Source organism: Macaca thibetana, chromosome 1 (genome assembly GCF_024542745.1).
Source record: "Macaca thibetana thibetana isolate TM-01 chromosome 1, ASM2454274v1, whole genome shotgun sequence".
Lineage (NCBI taxonomy): Eukaryota > Metazoa > Chordata > Mammalia > Primates > Cercopithecidae > Macaca > Macaca thibetana.
In genome coordinates, this window is record NC_065578.1 from 173,324,495 (window position 1) to 173,350,990 (window position 26,496).

The window sequence follows — 26,496 nt, forward strand, 5'->3', positions numbered from 1 at the left end:
GGGGGGGGGGGGGGGGGGGGGGGGGGGGGGGGGGGGGGGGGGGGGGGGGGGGGGGGGGGGGGGGGGGGGGGGGGGGGGGGGGGGGGGGGGGGGGGGGGGGGGGGGGGGGGGGGGGGGGGGGGGGGGGGGGGGGGGGGGGGGGGGGGGGGGGGGGGGGGGGGGGGGGGGGGGGGGGGGGGGGGGGGGGGGGGGGGGGGGGGGGGGGGGGGGGGGGGGGGGGGGGGGGGGGGGGGGGGGGGGGGGGGGGGGGGGGGGGGGGGGGGGGGGGGGGGGGGGGGGGGGGGGGGGGGGGGGGGGGGGGGGGGGGGGGGGGGGGGGGGGGGGGGGGGGGGGGGGGGGGGGGGGGGGGGGGGGGGGGGGGGGGGGGGGGGGGGGGGGGGGGGGGGGGGGGGGGGGGGGGGGGGGGGGGGGGGGGGGGGGGGGGGGGGGGGGGGGGGGGGGGGGGGGGGGGGGGGGGGGGGGGGGGGGGGGGGGGGGGGGGGGGGGGGGGGGGGGGGGGGGGGGGGGGGGGGGGGGGGGGGGGGGGGGGGGGGGGGGGGGGGGGGGGGGGGGGGGGGGGGGGTTGGGGGGGGGGGGGGGGGGGGGGGGGGGGGGGGGGGGGGGGGGGGGGGGGGGGGGGGGGGGGGGGGGGGGGGGGGGGGGGGGGGGGGGGGGGGGGGGGGGGGGGGGGGGGGGGGGGGGGGGGGGGGGGGGGGGGGGGGGGGGGGGGGGGGGGGGGGGGGGGGGGGGGGGGGGGGGGGGGGGGGGGGGGGGGGGGGGGGGGGGGGGGGGGGGGGGGGGGGGGGGGGGGGGGGGGGGGGGGGGGGGGGGGGGGGGGGGGGGGGGGGGGGGGGGGGGGGGGGGGGGGGGGGGGGGGGGGGTGGGGGGGGGGGGGGGGGGGGGGGGGGGGGTGGGGGGGGGGGGGGGGGGGGGGGGGGGGGGGGGGGGGGGGGGGGGGGGGGGGGGGGGGGGGGGGGGGGGGGGGGGGGGGGGGGGGGGGGGGGGGGGGGGGGGGGGGGGGGGGGGGGGGGGGGGGGGGGGGGGGGGGGGGGGGGGGGGGGGGGGGGGGGTGGGGGGGGGGGGGGGGGGGGGGGGGGGGGGGGGGGGGGGGGGGGGGGGGGGGGGGGGGGGGGGGGGGGGGGGGGGGGGGGGGGGGGGGGGGGGGGGGGGGGGGGGGGGGGGGGGGGGGGGGGGGGGGGGGGGGGGGGGGGGGGGGGGGGGGGGGGGGGGGGGGGGGGGGGGGGGGGGGGGGGGGGGGGGGGGGGGGGGGGGGGGGGGGGGGGGGGGGGGGGGGGGGGGGGGGGGGGGGGGGGGGGGGGGGGGGGGGGGGGGGGGGGGGGGGGGGGGGGGGGGGGGGGGGGGGGGGGGGGGGGGGGGGGGGGGGGGGGGGGGGGGGGGGGGGGGGGGGGGGGGGGGGGGGGGGGGGGGGGGGGGGGGGGGGGGGGGGGGGGGGGGGGGGGGGGGGGGGGGGGGGGGGGGGGGGGGGGGGGGGGGGGGGGGGGGGGGGGGGGGGGGGGGGGGGGGGGGGGGGGGGGGGGGGGGGGGGGGGGGGGGGGGGGGGGGGGGGGGGGGGGGGGGGGGGGGGGGGGGGGGGGGGGGGGGGGGGGGGGGGGGGGGGGGGGGGGGGGGGGGGGGGGGGGGGGGGGGGGGGGGGGGGGGGGGGGGGGGGGGGGGGGGGGGGGGGGGGGGGGGGGGGGGGGGGGGGGGGGGGGGGGGGGGGGGGGGGGGGGGGGGGGGGGGGGGGGGGGGGGGGGGGGGGGGGGGGGGGGGGGGGGGGGGGGGGGGGGGGGGGGGGGGGGGGGGGGGGGGGGGGGGGTGGGGGGGGGGGGGGGGGGGGGGGGGGGGGGGGGGGGGGGGGGGGGGGGGGGGGGGGGGGGGGGGGGGGGGGGGGGGGGGGGGGGGGGGGGGGGGGGGGGGGGGGTATACCTCATACTCAGGGCAGATAATATTATTTATTATGTACAAACTACAGTTATCTATTTTAGGATTTTATTTAAAATTTGTATGACATATTTCTTCAGACATTATGCGTGTGTGTGTGTTGTTAGATAAAATAAGGCTGTGAATATTTGATAAGAGTTTTAATAATTATGTAACTATATAAATATAAAAATAAATTGATGTAGATAACTGGTTGATGTTCTTAGCAGTTTAGCTATTAAATTTAACAAGTATGCAAATGATGAAACATATTTTAAAAAATCACATGGAGTTTTCCCATTGATCTGATTTAAGATATAAAAAAGAAATAGATTTTTCAGGTTCACCTCTAATAATACTGTACATAATATAGTATAAACATATGGCTTAAGGAGAATCTATCAAACTTGACAAGCCAAATATCTTATTGTAAAATCAAATCATTAGATATTAGATGCATGTTTCCCATCAAGATGCATCAGGCAGTGTGAACCGGGAAAAGTAAATATCATGTTTCTCCCTCAGCAAGCCCACTTCAGACCTTCAGGTCGATTTAACCTCAAACAAATGGTCATGTTAAATATTTTTAAAAATATAAATCAGCGTTTCCGCATTTATCAAAGTAAAAAAAATTACTATTAATATAAAAACAGTCCTTTTAAAAAATTCCATAAATGCTATAAAATAGTTATCTTGAACCTTTTAAAATGAAAGGTTTTGAGAATTATTCAAATAAGGAATTTTTACTGGTAAAAATTTGAAAGTGTGATTGTTTACTTGATATGAATGACCCCATGATCTCTTGAAATGAAGGAATATAGATAATTGTGTTTTATACTCACAGCTATAATCTGCATTGTGTACAATCTACTTAGAATTGCTATAATATAATATTACAGTCTATTTTATGCCTAATGTTTTCATTCTAAGCATTTCTGAATTTCTCTGCTTAACAATTTTAAATTGAATTGTAAGGTAACAACATAATTTAGGTTACTGGAAATCAATTAACTCTGCATGATACTTGAGAAAAATTGGCTTATACAATTGTAATTTCAGAAAATAAAAAGCTTCATTTTTGTTTTTAGAGTAGCTCACATCAAGGACAATTATTCTACAGGAATGTATTTTTAGTTCTAACCTAGCAGAGAATAAAGACATTTTTTATTCTCTTTTACATTTTGACTCCACAGTAGCCCCATAACTGAAGAACTTTTCACTAAATATTGTAGCATATTCAATGCTTTGGGTGGCTTTAGGGGATGTTGTTTTAAAAAAGATTAAACCACTGATGACTTTAGTTTTTAACCTCAGTCATAAAATGCAAGCACTCTACTATATCCCTACAATTTAAATGCAAATAATCTTTAAACAAAACTAATCTTGAGGGCTTTTAGATAGTGAATGATAAATGGAAGGGAATTTTATAAAGTGTGATAGTGAGCAACTCTGATTTCTTTTTCACATCAATCATCCCTCTACATGGATCCACAATTAAAGTGTTCCTGTGCTTTTTGAGGGAGTCTGAGAAAGCAAGTTCATCATTTAGCTGCCCGTGGCATTACCTTGGGGAGAAGTAAGCTGATCCAAAGGGTAAGTGTTAATTGAAAAACGTGTAAGGAAACTGAAGATCCTTTCTCTATGTTTGCTTACCTGCAGAACCAAACCTGAGTTGTGCCCAGAAAGTTTAATAGTCTTGTCTAAAATCGTGTGTGCTTAATACAAGAAAGGATGCAATTATTATAGTTGAGCTCTTTTATAATGGTAAAATTAACTCATCTTTTCAAAAGATTACTTCCAGGAGAATTTTATAATGATAAAAATTATTTTTTATACATATCCAATAGAAAGAAAACTTACTCTTTATTTTTCATAATCTTGCTGCTTATGTAATTGTAAATTTAAAAATACAAACTTTGTGTTCGGCTTTTTTAACTAGGATTTTTTTTTTTTTTTTTTTTTTTTTTTTTGAGACGGAGTCTCGCTCTGTCGCCCAGGCTGGAGTGCAGTGGCCGAATCTCAGCTCACTGCAAGCTCCGCCTCCCGGGTTCACGCCATTCTCCTGCCTCAGCCTCCGGAGTAGCTGGGACTACAGGCGCCAGCCACGTCGCCCGGCTAGTTTTTTGTATTTTTTAGTAGAGACGGGGTTTCACTGTGTTAGCCAGGATGGTCTCGATCTCCTGACCTTGTGATCCGCCCATCTCGGCCTCCCAAAGTGCTGGGATTACAGGCTTGAGCCACCGCGCCCGGTCCTACTATGAATTATTTTTGAGACATAGAAAGTAGTGGCAAATAAAGAAAACATTAGAAATAAAAGAAAGTAATATATACCCTTTAGTAAAAGGATTTAGAATTCTTAGTGAAGAAGTTGATCCTGAGTCTGGGACAGGGAAGGTACACATTGAGCCTGGATGATTTTGTTGTACCAAAGGTAAGAAATAGCCAAAGAATAATTAAAATACCTGTAAAGAACAAGAAGTTATTTTGCAGGGACAGTCACTGTCCAGATGTTAATAATAATAATCTGAATTCATAATGGCATAAAATGAAGAAATTAATAAATAAGGGAGGAAGGAAATCTCTTCCTTACAGAGGATCAACTAATATAAAAAGAAGTATAGAGTTGGAAAAGTATCAACAAGTGGTAAACCCAACAGGTCAAATTTTGATAAATATAACCAGTTATTACTTACAAAAAAATAATAATTTTATAGTAAGAATGCTTGTTAGATTCCTTAACCATGTTATCAAATTAATATCGCAATACTGGGACAAATGAACGTCAGGTGCTTCCAGATATAACATACTGAGAAAGGCAATCTTCACTTTTACAGTATTCCTACCAAAACATGCAAAACTCAACCTGAAGAACAAGTCTAAAAAAACAATTCACCAGTAATCTCCAAAAATGCCAAAGGGAAGGAACACAAAGAAAGTTCAAGGAAATGCTCTGGATCAAGAAAGCTGAGAAAACAGAATTTAATTCATGATACCTTACTGGATTCTGAACCAGGAAAATATATTTATAAACCACATTATTGGAACAATTGATGTTATCTGAGTGTTAAGTGTAGATTAGATAATAATATTGTATCAATTTTTTAAAATTGTACTGTAGTTATGTAAGAGTATATGCTTTTCCTTAGGAAGCATACAATGACACATATGTCTAAAGGGACATGATTCCATCACTCTCAACTGGTTCAAGAAAATTTATACATCTACATACATACATACATATTTGTGTGTATATTCATGCACACATAGAGAAAAAGAGATAATAAGGTCAATGGGGGAATGTATGAATAGTTTGCCAAACTATGTAAAAAGTCTATGGGAATCCTTTTAACTATTTTTGCATTTTTTAAACTAATTTGAATTATATCAAAATAAATACAATTTTTGAAGGCAGAAATGAGAACTTTGTGGCACAACTAAGTTGATAGAGATAAAAATTTTCCTTTATCATAGACTCAAAGGCATCAGTTTATCATCATATCACAAGAAACACTAGAAATAAATACAACTAATGTGTAAATCAGATTGAATCTAAAATGTACATGAGGAATCAGAACTTCTTTAACTAAATTTTTAAAGTAATCTTGAAGTGAATCAACAGAATAAACATTTTAAATAATTCCTTTCCGATTATTTTTAAAAATACTCTGTTGCACTAGCAACGTGTAGCACATACACACTGTTAGATTCTCATTCAGTAGATGGTGTTCTTTCTTTCCTTGTTTAATCTACTTTGTTTGCATCAGTATCTGATTATAATAGTCATGTGTAATCTGTAGACAAGACAGCTACCCAGAAAAACTGCTGGGGGTTCTTTATCTCAAGACTTGGAGACAAAGAGAGAATGACAATAACAGAATAAACAAACTTTGGAAGCAAAACTAATTATATGTTACTGCTCATTTAACTATGCATATTGTTGAAGCATTTCAGTTGGGTTCAAATAGAAATCTAGTTTCTCTTTACAAAGAACTGGAGAAATGCCTCAGCTGATGTTAACTGGGAAAATATTTACTTTTCTCATATAGTCTAGAATCCTTTATTTTCAAGTTATAATGAAAAATTTTATATCGTCATTTTTCTTTCCTTTTTTTGTATTTCACTTAGTAAATTATTCAACATGGTCATTCAACTAGGTCATTTAGTATTCCAAGGGAGTAATAAAACAAATAATAATATGATTTCTGATCTTGGATTTGCAATTTTGTAGGAGAGATAGATACATGGGCTATTTTTGTTACTGTGTAGTTGTGATTTTGTCAGAGATTTTAGTACTGTGTACAATGTATTCATAATCTGTGTACACTTGTTAAATCACTGTGATATTTTATTTACTTTTTTAAGAAAGCATACTTACACTAGCCTTTTATTTATTTTAAAATAAATTTATAGGGTACAAGTGCAATTTTATTACAGGCATAGATTACATAGTGGCAAAGTCAGGGCTTTTAGGATATCCACCAGTTGAATAATGTACATTGTACCCATTAAGTAATTTCTCATTATCCTCCCTCTCCCACACTCTCACCCTCTGAGTCTCCATTATCCATCATTCTACTCTCTATGTCCATGTGTACATATTTTTCAGCTCCCACTTATGAGCGAAAACGTGATATTTGACAGTGCCTGACTTGTTTCATTTCCGATAATGACCTCCAGTGCCATACATGTTGCTGCAAAATACATAATTTGATTATTTTTATATGCCTGAATAGTACTTCATAGCATTTTTAACTTTAAAATGATTGACCTAGATTTATATTTTATTTTTTTCTCTAATTTGAGATCCTCCCACCTTCTGTCGACAAAATTGTCAATCTGTAACAATGGGGAGAGTTATATTCTTTTTTTTTTTTCTTTTTGAGGGTGTAGACTCTCTCATTAGGAAGAAATCTAGATATGAACAGGCTGACACTATGAAATATCTCTCATCAGTATCAAGCTCTACCCCACCAGAGCAGTTCCAGTTTTCTCTTTTAACCATTTCCTTTCTATCATTATGAGGGTGCTGTGAACATTTCTTCTATGTCCCAAATAAGCAGCAGTTCCCCATCATGTACAGGATAATGTCCATAATATTTTGATCTGCTATTCATTTGCTACCTTGACAACCTCTTCTCACCTTTGAAGTTGTTCAAATATAAGTTCTTTCTATGAAAGAAGACATTTCCCCCAAAATCCACTCCTGATATTAGCTTTTATTTCTATAGATAGCACTTATATTTCTTGGTAATTTGTTATATGTGTATTTTACTCGCTCCTTAAGACTATGGGAGGTGTACTAACTTTGTATGCCTTCTCTATATCCTATCTCCACAGACCACACTCTATTCAACCCCTAGTATGATGCTTGGAACAGAGTAAGTTCTCTTTAGATTCACGTAGCTAATCAAGAGCTTCATGGAGCCTTTGGCTATGTCTTTACTAAGTAGAAAGAGTGTGGGCACACACACACTCATTTGAATTCTACAGGCCCACATTTGAATTCTGACTATAGAATTTACGAACTGAGTGATTTCAGGAAAGTTGATTAGTCTCAGGAACATCACATTCCTGATATGTAAACAGAAATACTGACTTTACCTTTCTTGAAGGGTTGCTGTGAGAAATACATACAAAATAATATGTATAAAGTTCTGAAATAAGATGTGGAATGAAATAGCACAGAAAATGCATTGGTCATGCATACCTAGAACAACCACGCAACACACACAAACATACACACATACACACACAGACACACACACACACACACAATAGAAAAGACTGATTTGAAGGCAGCTAAGAGCTGCTGAAGACACAGAACTAGAGGTATATGACTCCAGAGAGGAAGAACTTTGAAGAGTCAGAAGCAAAATGGCCTGAGAGGGAAACATAAAAATGAAGACAGTAACAAAGAACTAAGAGAAGGGCAATGAGGATAAACATAACTAAAAATTTACTGAATATGAACTGTATAAAACAATTAGACTTATGTTTTATGGGGTTCTGTTATATATGAAATTAAAATGTATAACCAAAATTATACAAAAAGCATAAGTATATATGCTATTAAAATGTTCTAATGTTCTAGTTTCATTTTGGAAGTGGTAAAAGTCATAATTTGTGTTAGAATGAATTAATAATGCATATTATAATCTTTAGGGTAACCAATTAAAGAATAGCAAAAGAGTAGACAATACATTTACATAAAGGGAAAATAAAGCAATATAAGATAGTATATAATCTGTCTTAACCTCCCTCACCTCTCTGAGCTCCTATCCCCTAGTTGTCCTCTTGGAGTCTAGCAGGGACATACCCATCTCAGATTCTTTATTTTGGAAGTTTCTCCTGCCTGGCACAGCTTTCCCTCGATATATGCATGGTTCTGCCTCTCCTGTCATATGGGTTTTAAATTTCCTGTATTTCTTCCCTTCATGATTTTCTTAGCTCTTACCACCAACATGCAATGTATTTTACTTATTTATGTTACTGATTTATTCTCTTGATCACTAGACGGTAGCTCCATTTCTGTTTATCTTGTTCATCACTGTGTTGCCAGTGCCTACACTTCTGCTTCACCCATAGTAGGTAATTCATAAATAGTTTTGAATGAATTGATACTTTCATATCAGAAGGAACAGAGAGAACATTGCTATGGTCTGAATGTTTGCCACCCCCAAATTTATATGTTGAAATTCTAAGCCTCAAGATGAAGCCTCTGGGAGATGATTAACCACGAAGGCTGAGTGGGATGAGTGCCTTTATAAAAAAGGTTCACAGGGAGCTGTTTTTCCCCCTCCACCATACGCAGACACAGTGAGAAGGCTCCATCTATGAGGAGCAAGCCCTAATCAGATACTGAATTTGCCAATACCTTGATCTGGGACTTCCCAGACCCCAGAACTGGGAGAAATAAATAATTTTTATTTATATACCACCCAGTTTTATGTTATTTTGTTACAGCAGCTCAAATGGACTAAGTCAATATTGACTTCCAATTTGGGGCAAGATGAATTTGAAATAATCAAAGGAAAACAAGATATTATGTTTTTTGGAGAATTAAGATAACACTTGAAATAGCCAACTGTCTTTTTAAAAGTAGAAACCGTGTAACTGCAGTAATTTCATTTTTAAAACCAAATGATATCATTTTTTAAAAGAAAAGTCAGATCACATAAGCACCCAAGTGAAATTTAAGATAACAGATAGACATTAAGACTAGACTCGGAAGTCTGATATTTTCTGGAAGTTAGAGGATATAAGGAAATCATGTCCATTCATTATTTGGTGCTGTATTTGAAATATTACTTATGATTGGTAAATACTGTTATGTACTATTTAATAAATATTTATAGATTTGTTTTGGTGGCAACTTTTGTGCATTTAGCATCTTGTAAATGTGCTCATATAAAACTTTATATAAATAATGCATGAATAAATCAACAGCATAAAGCTAGTAAGAAAATAAAGAAATTAGATCACTACAGTACCAAGTTTAAAGTGAATCTTTTATTGTGACATTGGGTCCAATTAAGTTTGAAATGCCATAAGTTATTAATTCTCCATTGAAACCAACTACATAGGCCAGGAATATGTCAAGATATTAACAGCTCTTCTACCTCAGTTATTTTATGAAGGATTAGATAGAAAACTCCAAACATACAAAAAGCCGATTCAAAGAGGTATCACATTTGCTACTGTTTATATTTCTACCTTCCAAAACCCATGTCGAAATGTAATCCCCAATAAGGCAGGATTGACAGTTGCAGCTCATGAGAAGTAATTGAGTCATAAGGTCTGCACCCTCATAAGGCGTTGAAACATTCATAAGTTAATGAATTAATAGGTTATTATTAGAATAAGATTGATGGCTTCGTAAGAAGAGGAAGAAAGACTTGAGCAAACATGCCCCCTCATCATAGGATGCCCTGTGCTACTTCGAGACCCTGCAGAGAGCTCCCGTCCGTGGGAAGGCTCTCCCCAGATGTACATCCTTGGACTTGAACTTCCCAGTTCCAGAACTGTAAGAACTAAACCTTACCCCACCCCTACGTCTCTTAAAAAATAAATTACCTATTTTCAAATATTCTGTTGTAAGCAACAAAAAACTAAGACACAATTAGAGCTGCTTTCCATTGGCAATAAAACTTTGAGAGAGGATTGCTAATCTGAAGAGAGCACTGGGGGATGGTTTTAACTTAATACCCAGTTGAGAAGTTTCTGTCTTTGTGTTTTAAGTTTTATCAGTTAAAATGGGTAGAAAAAAAAAGTTTATAATCATAGAAAATACTGAATATTGCATTTACTTTTTAAAAAAAGTTTATTTTTTTCTTTTTCATTTAATTCTTTTGTTATACATTTATTAAAATATAAATAAATTTTTGGTCCTTATTTAGTTAGTACCTTACTGAATTGTAAACTACATATCATCCTTATTCTTTTGTACTATCTGCCTAAATTATAAAATGCATATTTTGTTCTTTATTTGCCAAATATTTATTGAGTACCTACTTATTTACCAAGGACTCTTCTGTGTGTTAAAGATACATTGAGGAATAAGACCAAAAACATTCCTGAGTCCGTGAGACCTACAAATAAGCATAATTGTGTAATTTTTAAAAGGTGGTAATTATTATGGGAAAAATAAAGCAGGTAAGGACAAAAGGGATAGGGAATTTTAATTACAGTTGCCAATGTATGACTCATTGAAAAAGTGATTTGATTTATTTTTTGACGTGTGATGCTGCTTTGACAATAGATTCTAATGAATAAGCATTCAAACTGGAAAAATGCTAATCTTCTAACTGTGATAATAATTGAATTATTTGGAGAAAAAAATCAGGTAAAGTTAGTGAGAAGTGGTCAGATTCTACATTTTTCTCTTAAAAATAGAATCAAGATATTTTCCTGATAGGTTAGCTATGGGCATTAAAAGAACATAAATTAAAGAAGATAAGAAGCAAATGGTAGAATGAAGTGCCATTAATGAGAAGAAAATCAGATGAATGAGTTTGTGCACAGTACGAGAAGTTCATAGTAATGTTTAACTGAGTGTTCCAGCTCCAAATGGGAACACTGAGTCCATTAGTTGTAGGTAAGAGTCTATATTTTGCAAGCTAAATCAGAGATGGAGCTATAAATTGGGGATTTTCACAACATAAGTGGTCCGTCAATTAACATAATTGTGTGGAATTACTAAAATAATCTCATGTAGAGATAAGAGTTTCAGAGATTCGGCTCTAAACATTCCAATATTAAAAGGATGGAGAGAAGGCATACAAGTAGCAGTACTAAATGAGTTGTAGGAGTAAGATGGAGAAAAAGGAAGGGAGTATCATGCCTTCAAAATTACAAATGAAGTATATGAAAAAGAAGGAAGTGCATTGCCAGCTTAAAGGCTGCTGACAGGTCAAATACAATGAAAACTGATAGTTTGTCATTGGATTTAAGAATATGAAAGTAATTTGAGATTTTGATAAGAGTATTATTTTAGAAGAATGGTGGTACAAGACCAGATCATCTGTAAAAAGGGGCAGAATTGACCTAACATGGATTCAGGGAGTACCCTTGAACAGTAGCAGGAAGCAAAGCAGAGTATATGCAGGCAGGTGGAGAAATACACAGATGGAAGTTTCTGAAAGTTTTCTTCCAATTACTTCAATTTTTTCAGTGAAATATGGAGCAAAATAATGAATTGAAAATGAAGATGGAACAAAAAAAATCCTAATTTTAGGTGCATACATTTCTGCTCAATCTTTTATTTTTCTTTAAATTCCTACGTTTTGCAGAATTTTCAGATAAGTTTTTTCTCATCCTCTATCACAGATCCTTCACAAATAATTCTGGAATTTCAATCTATTATTTCTTTATAAAATTAAATAAAGTAATTAATAATTTATTCTTAATTTTAACTTTCACTTCAGAGAAAAACTGTCATCTATTATTTTTTCTGTTAATCAAAATTTTCATTTATATTTTGCATAGCACCATTTCCAGGTCTAAAGCCTTTTCTATTCACAAACTACATGGACTAATTAAACAACGTTATTGAATAAAGAAATACCTATATATTAATTAGACACCAACACAGAAAACATTATTTAAGTAGGAAGCTAAAAAAAATAGAGAGAATATATATACATATATGTATATATGTATATGTGTGTGAGAAAGAAAGAAAGAGAGAGAGAGAAAGAATTTAGAGGTGAGACTTTCATTGGGACAAGAGAAAATTGCCAGATTTAGTAATAGTACCCCTGACAATCACAAAACAGAAGAATTACAGTGAAGACAACACCTATACTAACTGCGTTCTCTTAACTTACACAAGAGGTTTCAAAATAAATGAGCTTCTTTAGTCCTCAAAAGTACTCTGTGAGGTAGATACTATTTTTATTCCTATTTTACAGATGAAAACTCTAAAACTTTGGTAGTATATTACTTGTCTAAATTCACACAGCAAGTAAATAGTAAAACTAGAATTTAAAGCCAAACAGTGCTTTGTTGCAAACTTAATCACTATTATACTAAAAAATTCACCTACATGGGATAGTAATATAGTTTTATTGGAAGGCCGAAGAATTACCAAAAAATTTAATGGAAAGTTATTTTTAATATATTAGATATTTTTGAAGACTCATTTTAGTACAATGACTTTTGTTTTCAAAAGCAGATATAAACAAAAACTTAAACTATGCTTTAGCTACTGATGTGGAGGATTGATTATGATGTTAGTCTGTAAAGAACAATTCCACCAGCAAAACATTTAATAAAGTGTTTCTCCTTGAATGCTATGATGGTGTCATGCCGGTGAAAATAGAAAATTGATGTAAAAACAATGTCACTCTTTTAACTTACTTAAAAAAAAACCTTTTTATGAACATATTTATCCTATCTAAATAAAAAAAGTTTCTTATATCACTATGTAAAGACCTTTAAGGGTGTGTATTAGAATCATAATACCAATAATTGGCATTGACTAAATGCACATTATTAGTCTATACTTTCCTAAAGCACTTTACATTTATAATGTCACTTAATTCTTGCACTAGCACTGTACATTTGGTGTTTTAATAGCTCCAGTTTACAGATGAAGAAACTGAGGAACAGAAAAGTTAAGTAATTAGTCTAAATTGAATAGGTAATAAGAAGTTAGATGGCCGGGCGCGGTGGCTCACGCCTGTAATCCCTGCACTTTGGGAGGCCGAGGCGGGCGGATCACGAGGTCAGGAGATCGAGACCATCCTGGCTAACCCGGTGAAACCCTGTCTCTACTAAAATACAAAAAAATTAGCCGGGCGCGGTGGCGGGCGCCTGTAGTCCCAGCTACTCCGGAGGCTGAGGCAGGAGAATGGCGCGAACCCGGGAGGCGGAGCTTGCAGTGAGCCGAGATGGTGCCACTGCACTCCAGCCTGGGCGACAGAGTGAAGACTCCGCCTCAAAAAAAAAAAAAAAAAAAAAAAAAAAAAAGAAGTTAGATAAAACAATTATTATCTTATTCAAAATAGATTTAAAATATACACTATTCTATACCAAATACTCTGATGAAGAGCTTCTGGAAATAATAAAACCTGCATATTGTGTAAGTTAGCATCAAAAAACGTTATTAACTCCATATTCAACTCTTAGAATTTTCTCTCCATCTCAAACCCTTGTTCTGTTTGTTTCTTCAACTATTATTGTGCTTAACTGATGACTTTTTTTTTTTAATCTCTTTACTTCCAAAAATATATTCACTGAAGGCTTTTCAAGGAATTTCCATTAAAATCTGAATCAATTTATCCATCTTTTTTATGCTTTCACATTACTTATTTGCTTCATTTCATTACTTAAAAAGATTAGTGACTGCTACATGCTCTTTAATTAGTACCAATTATATGATCAATTAAAAGACAGAAGTTATAGAAAAGAATAACTCTTACAAAACAGTCACTTTTCTTTACAACTGGAAAGGTAGATTGACAATTGGAGAACATACTGTACTACATAAATTTTCATTGTGTATTTTTTGTATCCTGTTACTTATATGTGTAGACAGTATTCAAAGAGTGTGCTTCAATCCATTCAGGTATGGAACCAAACTACATTTCTAGCCTTGAATTATTGTGCCCTTTGAAGAGATGGAACACTTTTGTTTTGCAAGGTAAAAATTTAGGAAGAAACTGTGTTTTTCAACTATCATATTCTATAATCAAGAATCATTTTATATTGAAAATCAATGAATGAATTCTTTAGTGATTTATGTAGGACTGCTTGGAGATGACAAATAAACCAGTCAAACATAATTTCAGGTAAATTACCTAAATCTAAATTTTAGATAGATGCATGACTTTACCATGAACATTTGAAATAGTCTATGTTATGTTCAGGTAGCTTTAACTGCCTCCATGACTATCTGCTTTATTACGAACAAAGACATGAAATGAAAAGCATCATAATTAAAATGCCTAACTATCCAAATGCTTTCAGCATTGTACTCAATACATTGCTTTTTTTCCCTGTAAATTTGCTGAAAGAGAAGCTTGAACAATGGAATTAAATGAAGAACTGAAAAAAATATGCAGTCTCAGCTTTAAGAAATCAATGAAACCACATTAAGATCAAGTAGCAATTTGTCAAAATATTTCTACATATTAATCGTTAGAAAGTTTTGCCAAGCACATGTAATCTTGAAAAAACTGCTTCAATTGGCACAATATACTCAGGATGAAATAATATAGCATATCATGGCTATCTTTCAGGGCTATTTCTATGATATTTCAATCTAGACATTCCTTCAGAGAATACATGTAAATGCTACTATGCTTGAAATATTGCTGGTTGTAAGAGATATTTGTATTCAGAATAGAAACTATAAAAAATAGTATTAATAGCCTATAGAGATACATAAGAGTAGTTTAAAGGAGTATGTTTAATGGATCAGAAGGTAATAAAGAAAAACTATGTGATTTGAGAAAGATTTATGATTATCAAAATATAACATTAATTTATATTGTAATCACAATTGGGCACACATATGAAATGAATTAACAGCAAAGTTAATTATTCAAAAAAACGAGTAAAATATTTTTAAATGGAGAACAATACATCATACATAAATAAATCAATATGTAAAAGTAGAATTAGAAAATTGTTTCTATAATACTTGGAATATTTTTGGAAACACAGGAATTACAGAATGTTAGATGTGGCATTATTATTTATATTGTGATTCACACATAATTACTATGTTTAAATACAAAATTGTATTCCATTATTTAACTGCATTAACAAAGCTGTGGTCATTCATTGTCTACAAATAAACTGAATATATGAATAAGTACCTTGAGAAATACTTTCACGCAGTATTTTTTTTCTTTTAGTTGATGTTTTTCATCTTAGTTTTTTGAAAAATGTGGTATTTCAAATTGCTAATTTGTTTCATGAAAGTGGTCTAGTATCTCTCTGTGTATCTGTATTTGATCTCTAATTTTCACCACAACCATATTTTATGTACTCCCATAGTTTTATTTAGAGACCTATAACTGGACTATGATTAATATTTTACATAATCTCTTATCCTTAACTGTATGAGACCCACAAATTTAAATTTTTTTATGTGAATGTCTACTTTGTATATGCTTCCATGACAAGATATTGGACTCTGTACTACTAACTCTGGGAGTTTTGTTTTATGTTTGTGTATTATGATTTTCCAAAATGATAAGGTTTAATAAAGTACTACTGAAGCAAATAATTGGAGCCATTTCTCCTCAGAGTTTGTATTCAAAGTAACTAAAATATATGAGGGCCATCCTCTTTTGTTCACCTAAATAGTGTCTGTTGTCTAGTTTTACTCTCTAATAAAGTAAAGCATTACCTTTTTTTCCTAATGTCCAGTTTCCCTATATGGCTTGCCACTAAAAGCAGGTGTCAAACATTACTTTAGTCTCTATATTTTCATTTGTGAATAAAGGGTATCGAATCTATGAAATAACTGGTATTGTATTTCACCGTATCGTGAAAGTTAAGATCATATTAATTCATTATGTTAGGTTGAAGCATATAGAAAAGGTTCGCCTTGATAAAGTAATTATATCTTATTCTAGAACAACAGTTGCCAGAACAGATAAAAAGAATATCAACACCTCAATTAGTAACCATATAACTGCCCATGGGTTAACCACAAGTCTTAAAGAAACAGAAAAAAATTTGAGAAAGTATATTTTGTATTGTATTTAAAATCTCACAATTATGCAAAAATTCTAAAGATATGTTCACTAGAATAGATCTCTAGTAATAAGAGCAGAGAGTTCTACATTGAGTACCATTTATATCATCTCATTTGATTGTTCCAAAAAATACTCTAAAGTAGGATTAATTTTTAGAAATAGAAAGGGTAAGTGATTTATTTGAGGGCCCCAGTTTAGAAAACGATTAAGCCTGGAGAAGAAACAAAGTCCTCTAACTTAAAATCAAAATGCTGTGTCCAACTGTTAAATGCATGATGAGAAGAGTTGGGTCTAAGTTGCTTTTAAGCCCAAGTTTCTTTTATTTATACAATCAAATGTTTTTCATCTATTCTTTTCTTCCTATGTAAAAACATAATTTAGCTTCTAGGACAACTAGTCATAGTCTCCCTTGGATTTGTGCACTAATGTATATTCAGAGACACTAAAGATATCCCCAGTGCCACTGCATTTTCCCTAGATTCTGCCTTGGCACATAGTAGTTGCACAACAGATATTTATTTTGTGACTAAAAGAATGAACCTTCCATGACTCTGTTTGGGAGTAATTATTTCATCTACCAGCATCAATCCAAAGGTAGTTTATTAAAATGTTAAATGTGATATGAACATTTGTGATGAAAAAATTCCTCTTGAAGAGGTGCAACGTATGTGTGATACATACTATCTATAACATTTACATATCTGTCTTCTTCAAGATAAATCTGTTAATTATAAAATGTGTGATATCTAAAGTTGTCTAAGGAGTTGGAATGTATAAGTTTCTAGAAGCTTAATCTTTTATTTAACATATACTCATAAGAAAATAACATGCCAATATTTCTAAATGACTTTTTGTGATCCTCAGACAGCGAGGCCAAAATTTAGTATTGTCTGTGAAATATCTTCAACAGCTTCCTGTTGGTACCTGCATATAAAACTCAGACGTCTTTTTGAGTGTCTCTTATTATGTTACCCTTTTGGTATGTGAAATAAACAAAATCAGGAGAGTATCCAAACTAACGTTTGATAGTAACCATGTGTTACTATCAAGCTATAGCTCTTCTCTTCTTTTCACTAATTTTTCTATAGTTTCTCTGTTTCCATGCCTCTTTAGTACTGAGTCAAACAGAAAATGAAACTATTATTAGCATATCTACTATTCTTCTAGGCCAGACTGCATGTGTCTGTGGGAGTTGGCAGTGAAGGACTATAAAAGGGGCTTGGAAATAATTGTCAAAAAACAGAAATTTGTTGAATTTGCCTTCATTTAGGCATGCAAAATTTTGAACACATCCAGAAATTTCTCTAAAATGATGCTTGGAGTTATGGGAGATTGGTGGCATCTCTACTAGATATGGGTCACAAACTTCAGATAATTCTATGGATCACTTCAAAAATGTCTTTAACTCCTCTCTCTGGCTTCTTCCCTCTGTGGTGTCACATTGTAGTAATACTAAAAGCAGCAACTATTTTTGCCAATATCTCTGAATTGACATTATACCTATTGTCTACAGTATGCATTTCTGATGATTGACAGCAAGAAGTCCATACTCTGCACCAAAAGAACACCTCCTCATTGTTGCAGAAACCTCCTATTACCATGCTGGACAATCAAAACTCCCAATATGCAAACAAGATTTTTGGAAAGTGAAAATCGATGTATGTGTGTGCACAGGTATATATGTGGAAATTTATGGAAAGAATATAGGACATATTTTAACAGAGATGAGACAATTGGAGAATTACTTTTACTTTTTTTATTGGTAAATAAAATATCCAACATGATTATTTAAATACTTACAGTTTGAGGTATCAATTGATTTAAGTATAGAAAGAACATTAAAAAAATGAATGGGGAGAGATTTTCTTTATAGTAGTTTACACAAACTATTAACTCAAAACCAATATAAAAGATTACATCTGTGTGCTGAAAGCAGTGGCAATCAGTTGCAAACTAAGTTGTAATTTTAACTGAAAAATCAGTAAACAAAAATTGAAATAGTAATTTTTGCTTTTCTTACAAACTGGTAAGCGGAAGGAGGGTTTAATTAAGAGGGTATTAAAAACTATACAGGAATTATCTTAGAAGTTTTGGAGAAATTTATGAGGACTATAAAGTTTATAAATGTGGTAGTATAAGTGTTTTCACGTTGCTAAATTAAATTGAGAAATGTATTATTCATTCACATTTTTCTTCACATAGTTATATTGGTAATATGTTTTTAGTATTCGTTATTAAAAGTTATATCATGGGGTGGGGGTAGCGGGGAGGGATAGCATTAGGAGATACACCTAATGTAAATGACGAGTTAATGGGTGCAGCACACCAACATGGCACATGTATACATATGTAACAAACCTGCATGTGGTGCACATGTACCCTAGAACTTAAAGTATAATAATAAATAAATCCATAAATAAATAAATTCATAAATAAAATTTTATCAGCATAATAGCCAGCCTTCAAGATGGCCCTCAATGATCCCTACCTTCAGATATTCACAACCCATAATTCTCTCCCATCTTATATCAGAATTGTCTTGTGTGACCTGCAGAATATGGCAAAGTAATGGTATGTTACTCCTGAGGTTGTGTATTGTCTTAAATGCTCTCTCTGGGATCACTAGGTCTACGGGAAGCCAAATCATGAGTATCTCTATGGAAAGGCCCACATGATGAAGAGCTGAGGTTTCCGAACAACAGCCAGCAAGGAACTGAGGTCTCCTGCCAACAGCCTTGTAAGTGAATCTGGAACATTAAGGAGCCAGGTCAACTCTTCAGATGACTACAGCCTCTGCCTATGTCTTGACTGCAATTTCATGAGCCCCAGAGTCAAAATTAACCAGCTAAGATATAGCCAGGTTCCTGATATTCGGAAACAGTGTGATAAAATACATATTTGTTGTTTTGTGCTGCTCAGTTTGAGGATAAGTTTGTATCTCCAAATAAACGATACAAAAAGAAAAATAATTGTAGTAATGTGAGGAAGAAAAGGGATAAAAGAAAAAAAGGAAAATATGAAATACATAATCTTATAATTCATATCGTAGGTGAATGCACAAATATATCCCAATTTTCCTGAACTAGTCAGCATGAATTGAAGGAAAGAATAGTACAACTTCTTAAAAAATAAATAATATTCATAAATCATTACCCAAGCACTAAAACATTTCTGAATGGCACGTATCTGACTCTGATCTCCTCTTGCATCCTGTACAAATATCGTCCTTACAACTTCATGTTGTTTGTTATGCTTACACATAATTTTATCACTCTATATAGTGATTAATATATGTGTGTATATAGAAGTTCTGGAATTGTATAAAACAAGTATCATACTCCGTAATTTTCCTGGATTTGATCTTTTCATTCAAAATTATGTTTTTATGATCCATCCATGTTATTATATGTATCATAATATTTGTTTACCCTCTTAAATAGTATTCTATAATGCTATAGACTGAATGTTTATGTCCCCCCAAAGTTCATATGTTGAGGCCTAATTCCCAAGGTGATGGTGCTTGGAAGTGGGACTTTCAGAGAGAGAGAGAGAGAGTTAGGTTGTGAGCATAGAGCCCTCATGAATGGAATCAGTACCCTTAGAAGAAAAGAGACTACACTTACCTCTTTGTGTGTGTTTTTGTCTCTTTCCCTCTCTTCAGGCCATGTAAGGATACAATGAGATGGCAATTGTCTCCAGACACAGGATCTGCCATTGTTTCAGAGTTGGAATTCCCAGCTTCTAAAATTTTGAGAAATAAATATTGGTCTTTTAAGTCTCCCAGTCTATGTTATTCTTACTCTAGCAGCTCACAGTTACTAAGACACATTGTGTGAAGATACCAACATTTTATTTATCCATTTTTGTTATCAGGGGACATCGGGTTTGATTCTAGGTTTTGTTGTTAAAATCAACACTGCTATGAACATTCTTATACGTGCCTTTTGGTTGACTTCTGAAACATTTTGTGATGCATATGAACACAGAGTAATTTTTATGTCATAGCATATGGGGTGCTCAACTTTAGAAGACAATGCTGAATTTTGTACCAGAAAGTTGTGTCAGTTGGCACTTTCATTGCCAAAAATAGGACAGGTCAGTGGTGCAATACTTCTCAAGTATTTCATGTTATCTGATTTTTTTTCTCTCTTTCTTTCTTTTTTTTTTTTTTTTTTTGCCACTCGAAGGAGTGTAAAATGAAATTTCATTGTGGTCAAACATCGCTCTCATTAATCATGAAAGTGATGAGACTGAGGATCTCTTTTTACGGTGATCTTTTCTTTCCTGCTGGGGAATGACTGCATATATTTGCTAATTTTTCTATAGGGCTACATGGTAGACTGTTTTAGAAATGACCCCAGTCATTTGTTTCATCCCAAAGGTCTGATATCAATTCTACCCTCAAGAGTTAGGTTCTATATTTCCTCCCATTGACTTTGAACTGGCCCTTGACTTGATTTGACAAATGAAATGAGAAGCATGCTGTGTGACTTTGGGGCCCAGACTTAGACAGCTCTTAGTACTTCTGTTTTCACTTTTCCAAATCCTGAGCCATCAGTTAAAGAAGTCTGACTAACAAGCTAGATGAAGAAGTCACATGGAGATAAGACCTGAAAGATGTGACCACATGTTCTCACTTATAAGTGAGAGCTAAGTAATAAGAACTTATTGACAAAAAGAAGGAAAGAAAAGGCATAGGGGCCTACTTGAGCGGGAGGGTGGCGTGTGGAAGAGCAGAAAAGGTAACTATTGGGTACTGAGCTTAATACCTGAATGATGAAATAATGTGTACAATAATCCCTGCAACACGTGTTTCTTACCTATAAAAACCTTCACATGTACCCTCAAACATAAAATAAAAGTTAAAAACAAAACAAACAAACAAACAAAAAACCAGAGTCCTGGCCGGTTCTTAAGCATTTGGCTACTCCAAAGCAGTTGCTGGAAATGTCTGAGTCGTGTCATCTTGGACTTTTCTGTCCTTGTCTGTCTGTCACGTCGATACAATGGAGCCCAGAGACAAGTTATTTCCATTGAGCGTTGCCTAAATTACAGACCAATTTAAAAAAGTGATTCCCGGCTGGGCACGGTGGCTCACGCCTGTAATCCCAGCACTTTGGGAGGCCGAGACGGGCGAAACACGAAGTCAGGAGACCCAGACCATCGTGGCTAACACGGTGAAACCTGGTCTCTACTAAAAATCCAAAAAATTATCTGGGCATGGTGGCCGGCGCCTGTAGTCCCAGTTACTCCGGAGGCTGAGGCAGGAGAATGGCATGAATTTGGGAGGCAGAGCTTTCAGTGAGCCGAGATAGCGCCACTGCACTCCAGCCTGGGCGACAAAGTGAGACTCCGTCTCAATAAATAAATAAATAAATAAATAAATAAATAAATAAATAAAATAAAATGGTTCCTGCTTTAATCCAATAAATGGTGGGGTGGTTTGTTATATAGCAACTGACTATTAAAACATTGTTTTCTTATTATACATTTTTCATTCCAGTGTTTGAGTTATGAGCTACAAATATTTCCCCCAGTTTATAGCTTGATTTTTAGCTTTTTAAGCTATCTTTGGATGAATAGAAGTTTTTGAACTTAATATGTCCACATTTAAAATGCTCATGCTTTAATAGTGAACACTTTTGCAAATTTTCAAAAATCTACCACTTCTGAATATCAAAAATACATTCATCTGTATTTTCTTTCAAACATTTTAAAGCTTTGTCTGTGGTGTTTCAAGTTTTAAGCCATCTGGGTTTCAATTATGGATGTGTTTTGATGAAAGAATTCAATTTCATTTTTCTTTCCATATGGATAACAAATTTTTGCTGCTCATTTCGCCACCTCAGCCCTAAATCAAAGTGGCATATTTGTGTGGATCTATTTTTGGGTTCACTATTTTGTTCTATATGTCAGTTTGCCTAACTTTGTACACTTTTTACACTGTCTGAATTACTATAACTTAAAATAAGCCTCTGGATTTAGCAAAGACATTTCTTCCACATTTTTCTTCTTGAGAGAGGGTTAAACTATTTATAGTCATTCACTACTTTATGTAAATTTTAGAGTCATTGAATCTGTAGATAAGTTTGGATCTGTAGAAAAGGAATGATATATTTATGATATTTATTCATTCTACCTATTGATATTGGGTATATCTCATTATTTTAGAGTTTTAACTTTTTTATTTAAATGATATAATTTTCTGTGCACATGTCTTGCACATTTATTATGGTAATTTCTTTTTTTGTTGTTGTGTTTGGAGATGGAGTGAGTTTTGATCTTGCTGCCCAGGCTGGAGTGCAATATTGCAATCGCAGCTCACCGCAACTTCTGCCTCCTGGGTTCAAGCAATTCTCCTGCCTCAGCCTCCAAAGTAGCTGGGATTACAGGCATGCACCACCACGCCAGGCTATTACAGTAATATATAGATGCTTTTATTTTTTTCTTGCTATTTAAATTTCTAAATATTGCTTGTAAGCATTTGAATTTGCTTATTGATCAATCTGCTTATTATTCTTGCTTCAGTCCACAGTATTATTTATCTTATTATTGCTAATACTGATATGCCTATAGCCTCTTTCTCCCAATCCTACTTTTAAACAATCATGTCAATGGCAAGTGATGATTACTTGCTGTCTTTATAATCCTCATCCTTGTATATTTTTCTTTGTTCTAGCTATTTGCCTCCTACAATGTTGAATATACATAGTGATAATGGGCCTGCCCCTGATTATGAAGGAGATACCTCTCTCAATACTCAGAGTTATGTTTATTGAAAATATTTTTACTTTATGTTTATTAGGTTAAATAATTTTTGGCATATTACAAATATCCTAAGGATTTCTGTCTAAGCATTTTTAAAAGTAATAGTCATCAAATTATATCATTTTTTAACAGAGTGAGACAATTCTTTTTTCCCATAATTTAGCAATTGACTTAACCATCTATTGATTTTTTTTATTGTAACAAAGTTATTGTTTATTTCTAGATGCTTCCATTTCAGTTTTATTTCCAAGTGTTTTTCTCACATTTCCCTTCTGGAATGCTTTATTTAGAAACTGCATAAATTGTTTATTTAAACATTTTATATGTAGATATTCTGTATTCTGTGATTGACACTCACAATATAAATAATCCATAGGATTAAAATCAGTTGCATATTGTTTCTTCAGAACTTCACTAAATATTGATGGGATTCTTGAGTGTTTAATAATCCCTGACCATGAATTTATTGCTTCATCTAATTCTATATTGGTTCTAGGTTCTGTATTGAAACGTTTTTCCAGAGATGTTTGCTTCAAATACTGACAAGTAGTTATCTCATGTCCAGGTTTTTTACCATGCTGTTTTTCCTTAGTAGCCCCAATCAAATTATCAGGTATGCTGTTTGGAGCAGCCACACTCTTCCTGGCTGCTTATTGGTCCTAAAGGCTTTCTATGGCTGTCTGCACCTTCATTACTCAGGCCTGAACCCCAAAGTATTTTTTCTTTCCTGACTACCTTGTCTCTATTTGTACTACCCTAGGGTCTGTGATGCTTCCAACCCAGATTACTTTTGTATAATTGGAGACATTCTTTAATTTTATACTTTAAATAGATTTATAAAGGCTGATGAGTTTTCTTAATTAAAGAGAATTGAATGGGCAGTATTTATGAGAAGAACTGCCAGTATAGTCTGAAAATACACATTTATAGCAAGTTGTTATATATCTTATATTTAAAGCTTGAAAGAAGATTTTTCTTCCCCTCACTAATGCTGTAAGGCCAGTGAGGGCAATCAAGGGGTCAAGAGGACTCAGGCCTTAGTAGTTACTTCATGGATCTTAGCTGACAGAAGCTCCATTGTGATAAATGCATATGCAGTTTTGGAGGTAGGGAGAAAAAGAAAAGATGGTTGGCCACACAATTATATTAACATTTTGTCTAGAAGTACTATGTAACATTTCAACTCGCATTTGATTGACCATAGAAAATCACATAGGGATAGTTTAGTTAAAGTAGGTGGAATGTTTCTCCGTTATGAATGATAATACTATGTATTTGTGAATAGTTCTAATTGGTAGAATCTTCTTCCCTTCTATTATAAAAATTTGTTTCTCACTCAGGTATAACATGCTTATGCCTCCCAAAGTAGGCAACCCAAAAGTCTAGCACAATAACCATCATGCCCTATGTTTAGGCCTTTATTATAATCTTAGACCTGATCTCAGCCTCAAGATATATGTACCAAGAAGACAAGTAATATATTCTCCACAAATTCACGAAAGGAGACAGTTTTGGGACAGAGGGAAGGTTTGGAACCATATAGCAGCCCCTTTTCATAGCACTATTGAAATAACACAAGAAAAATATTGAGAGGAGTTTCTAAATCTCACATCCTAGGAATGGAGAATGTTTTTAGATTTTGCTCCCAGAGAGTAGCTTCTCAGTTCATTGCCTACATCAGCCTGTCATCATTGAGTTTCTCCGTTTTCTTTTTAATTATCTTATGTCATCTTCTTGCAGGCTGAGCAGGCTTCTCAAGCCTTTTCCTGCACATAGAAGAGAGGGAAGTAATGGGAGGGCTTTAAGTACTGAACAATGGCTTCTTTTAATTTATGATTATAATTTCTCATTTAGCAGTACAACTGATTCAAGGACTTGATGGGCTGCTTTTTTATTTGACTCCCCTCCATTGCATGTGCTAAAAACCACAGCCACAATTCTTTAGAGACATGACTAAGTATGATGGACTGAATGTGTCCCTCCCCTAAAATGTATCTGCTGAGATCCTAAACTTCAACATCATTGTATGTGGAAGTGGGTCCTTTGGAAGGTAATTAAGTTATGAGGTTGGAGCACTCATGAATGGGATTAGCATCCTTATAAGAGACACCAAGGAGGGCTTTTGCCCTCTTTTGGCCATGTAAGGATCTAATGAGAAACAAGAGTCTGAAACAAAGAAGAGAAACAAAGAAGAGGACCCTCACATGAACCCAACCTTGTCAGCATCTTGATATCTGACTTCCAGCCTCTAGAGCTGTGAGAAGTAAATTTTTGTTGCTTAAAAGCCACCCAATGTATAACACTTGGTTGCTAAAGTCCAAACTAAGATACTGAGTAACCAAGTTTTGCGTAAGATAAGCATATCAGTTCTCCACAGAAAATACATGCTTTATTGAAGTTGCCTCTTTCCAACTTCTAAGTCTCTGGTGTCTATTTTCATGATTTCTAATGACTTTTCTGAACTCGTTTCCTTACAGTATCTTGTCTAATGCAGCCAACAGTTCACTACCTTTGCTCTTAAGTTTCCTTTTCCAACCTTTGCACTCAGCAGGTCATTTGTTTTGGTAAATAAAATCTTAATAGTATGCATCTATACCCATTTGCTTATATATTGTCTCTAGCTATTTTCCTGCTAAGACAGCAGCATTGAGTAGTTACAATAGAGAACATACGGCCCCAAAAGCCTAGAATATTTACCATCTGCCTCTTAATAAAAATATTTGCCAACCCTTGATCTAGAGTCAAAAGTTTATTATATGCAAGTGCTTTACCAAATTTTGCTACTACATAACATAAATAGATCCAATAGCATCTAACTCCAATATAAACTTCCAACCTCCAATAACATTTATCACACAGTATCCTTACTTGCTTCAAAGATTATGCCATATATTTGATGTTATTCATGAACCTCTTTTGGTTCCATTTTACCTGTCATTTGGGAGATGCCGGTAATATAATGGAAATAGCCAATCTCAAACATTGTAACAACTTAAAACATTGAAGTTTATACTTCTCTTATGCTACATGACACATAAGGGTTATCCTGAGGACTCTCCTCATTGTATTTACTTAGAGACACCGTCAAATGAAGGTCCGTCTTGGTATTATATGCATTCAGGATAAGAGTGCAGAGATGGCAAAGAGTGACTGAAGTGAGACATAAGTTGATTTTTATTGATAAAATTACTCCAAGATATGACACTCTATCTTCTGTTCATATTTCACCTATCAGAGGAAATCTATGTCCACATCTGAGTAAAAATGTTTGAGTAGTGTGATCCAATTATGTGCCTGAATAAAAATGTTCAACTTGAGAGATGATCTTTTAGGATTACCACAACCAGGTAGTAGAATGCAGTGTAGTAACAACGTTATTGCCAAGTGCTATCTAGGAATAGACTTGTATGTTAAAAAAGGGTCATAATATTATATGGAATCCTCAATCAGAACCACAAAAAGGCATTAAAATGTGTAGTAAAGTAGGAAGAAAGAACAAGGGCAGCAAATAAAATATAGTAACAAATATGGTAGGTATTAATCCAACAATATCAGTAATTACTTTAAATTTCAATGGCCCAAATACAAAAATTAAAATATGGAGGTTGTTAGTGTATTT

At 38.0% G+C, this 26,496-nt stretch overlaps 1 protein-coding gene across 1 annotated transcript; it reads right to left on the bottom strand.

The window, feature by feature from the left end:
- Positions 1 to 395: 395 nt before the first annotated feature.
- LOC126955975 (basic proline-rich protein-like) lies at positions 396 to 1,910 on the bottom strand (the record flags this gene model as incomplete). Its single annotated transcript, XM_050792825.1, has 1 exon — positions 396 to 1,910. A coding segment is annotated over exon 1 (1,515 nt), but the record flags the coding sequence as incomplete, so codon positions are not given.
- Positions 1,911 to 26,496: the final 24,586 nt, after the last annotated feature.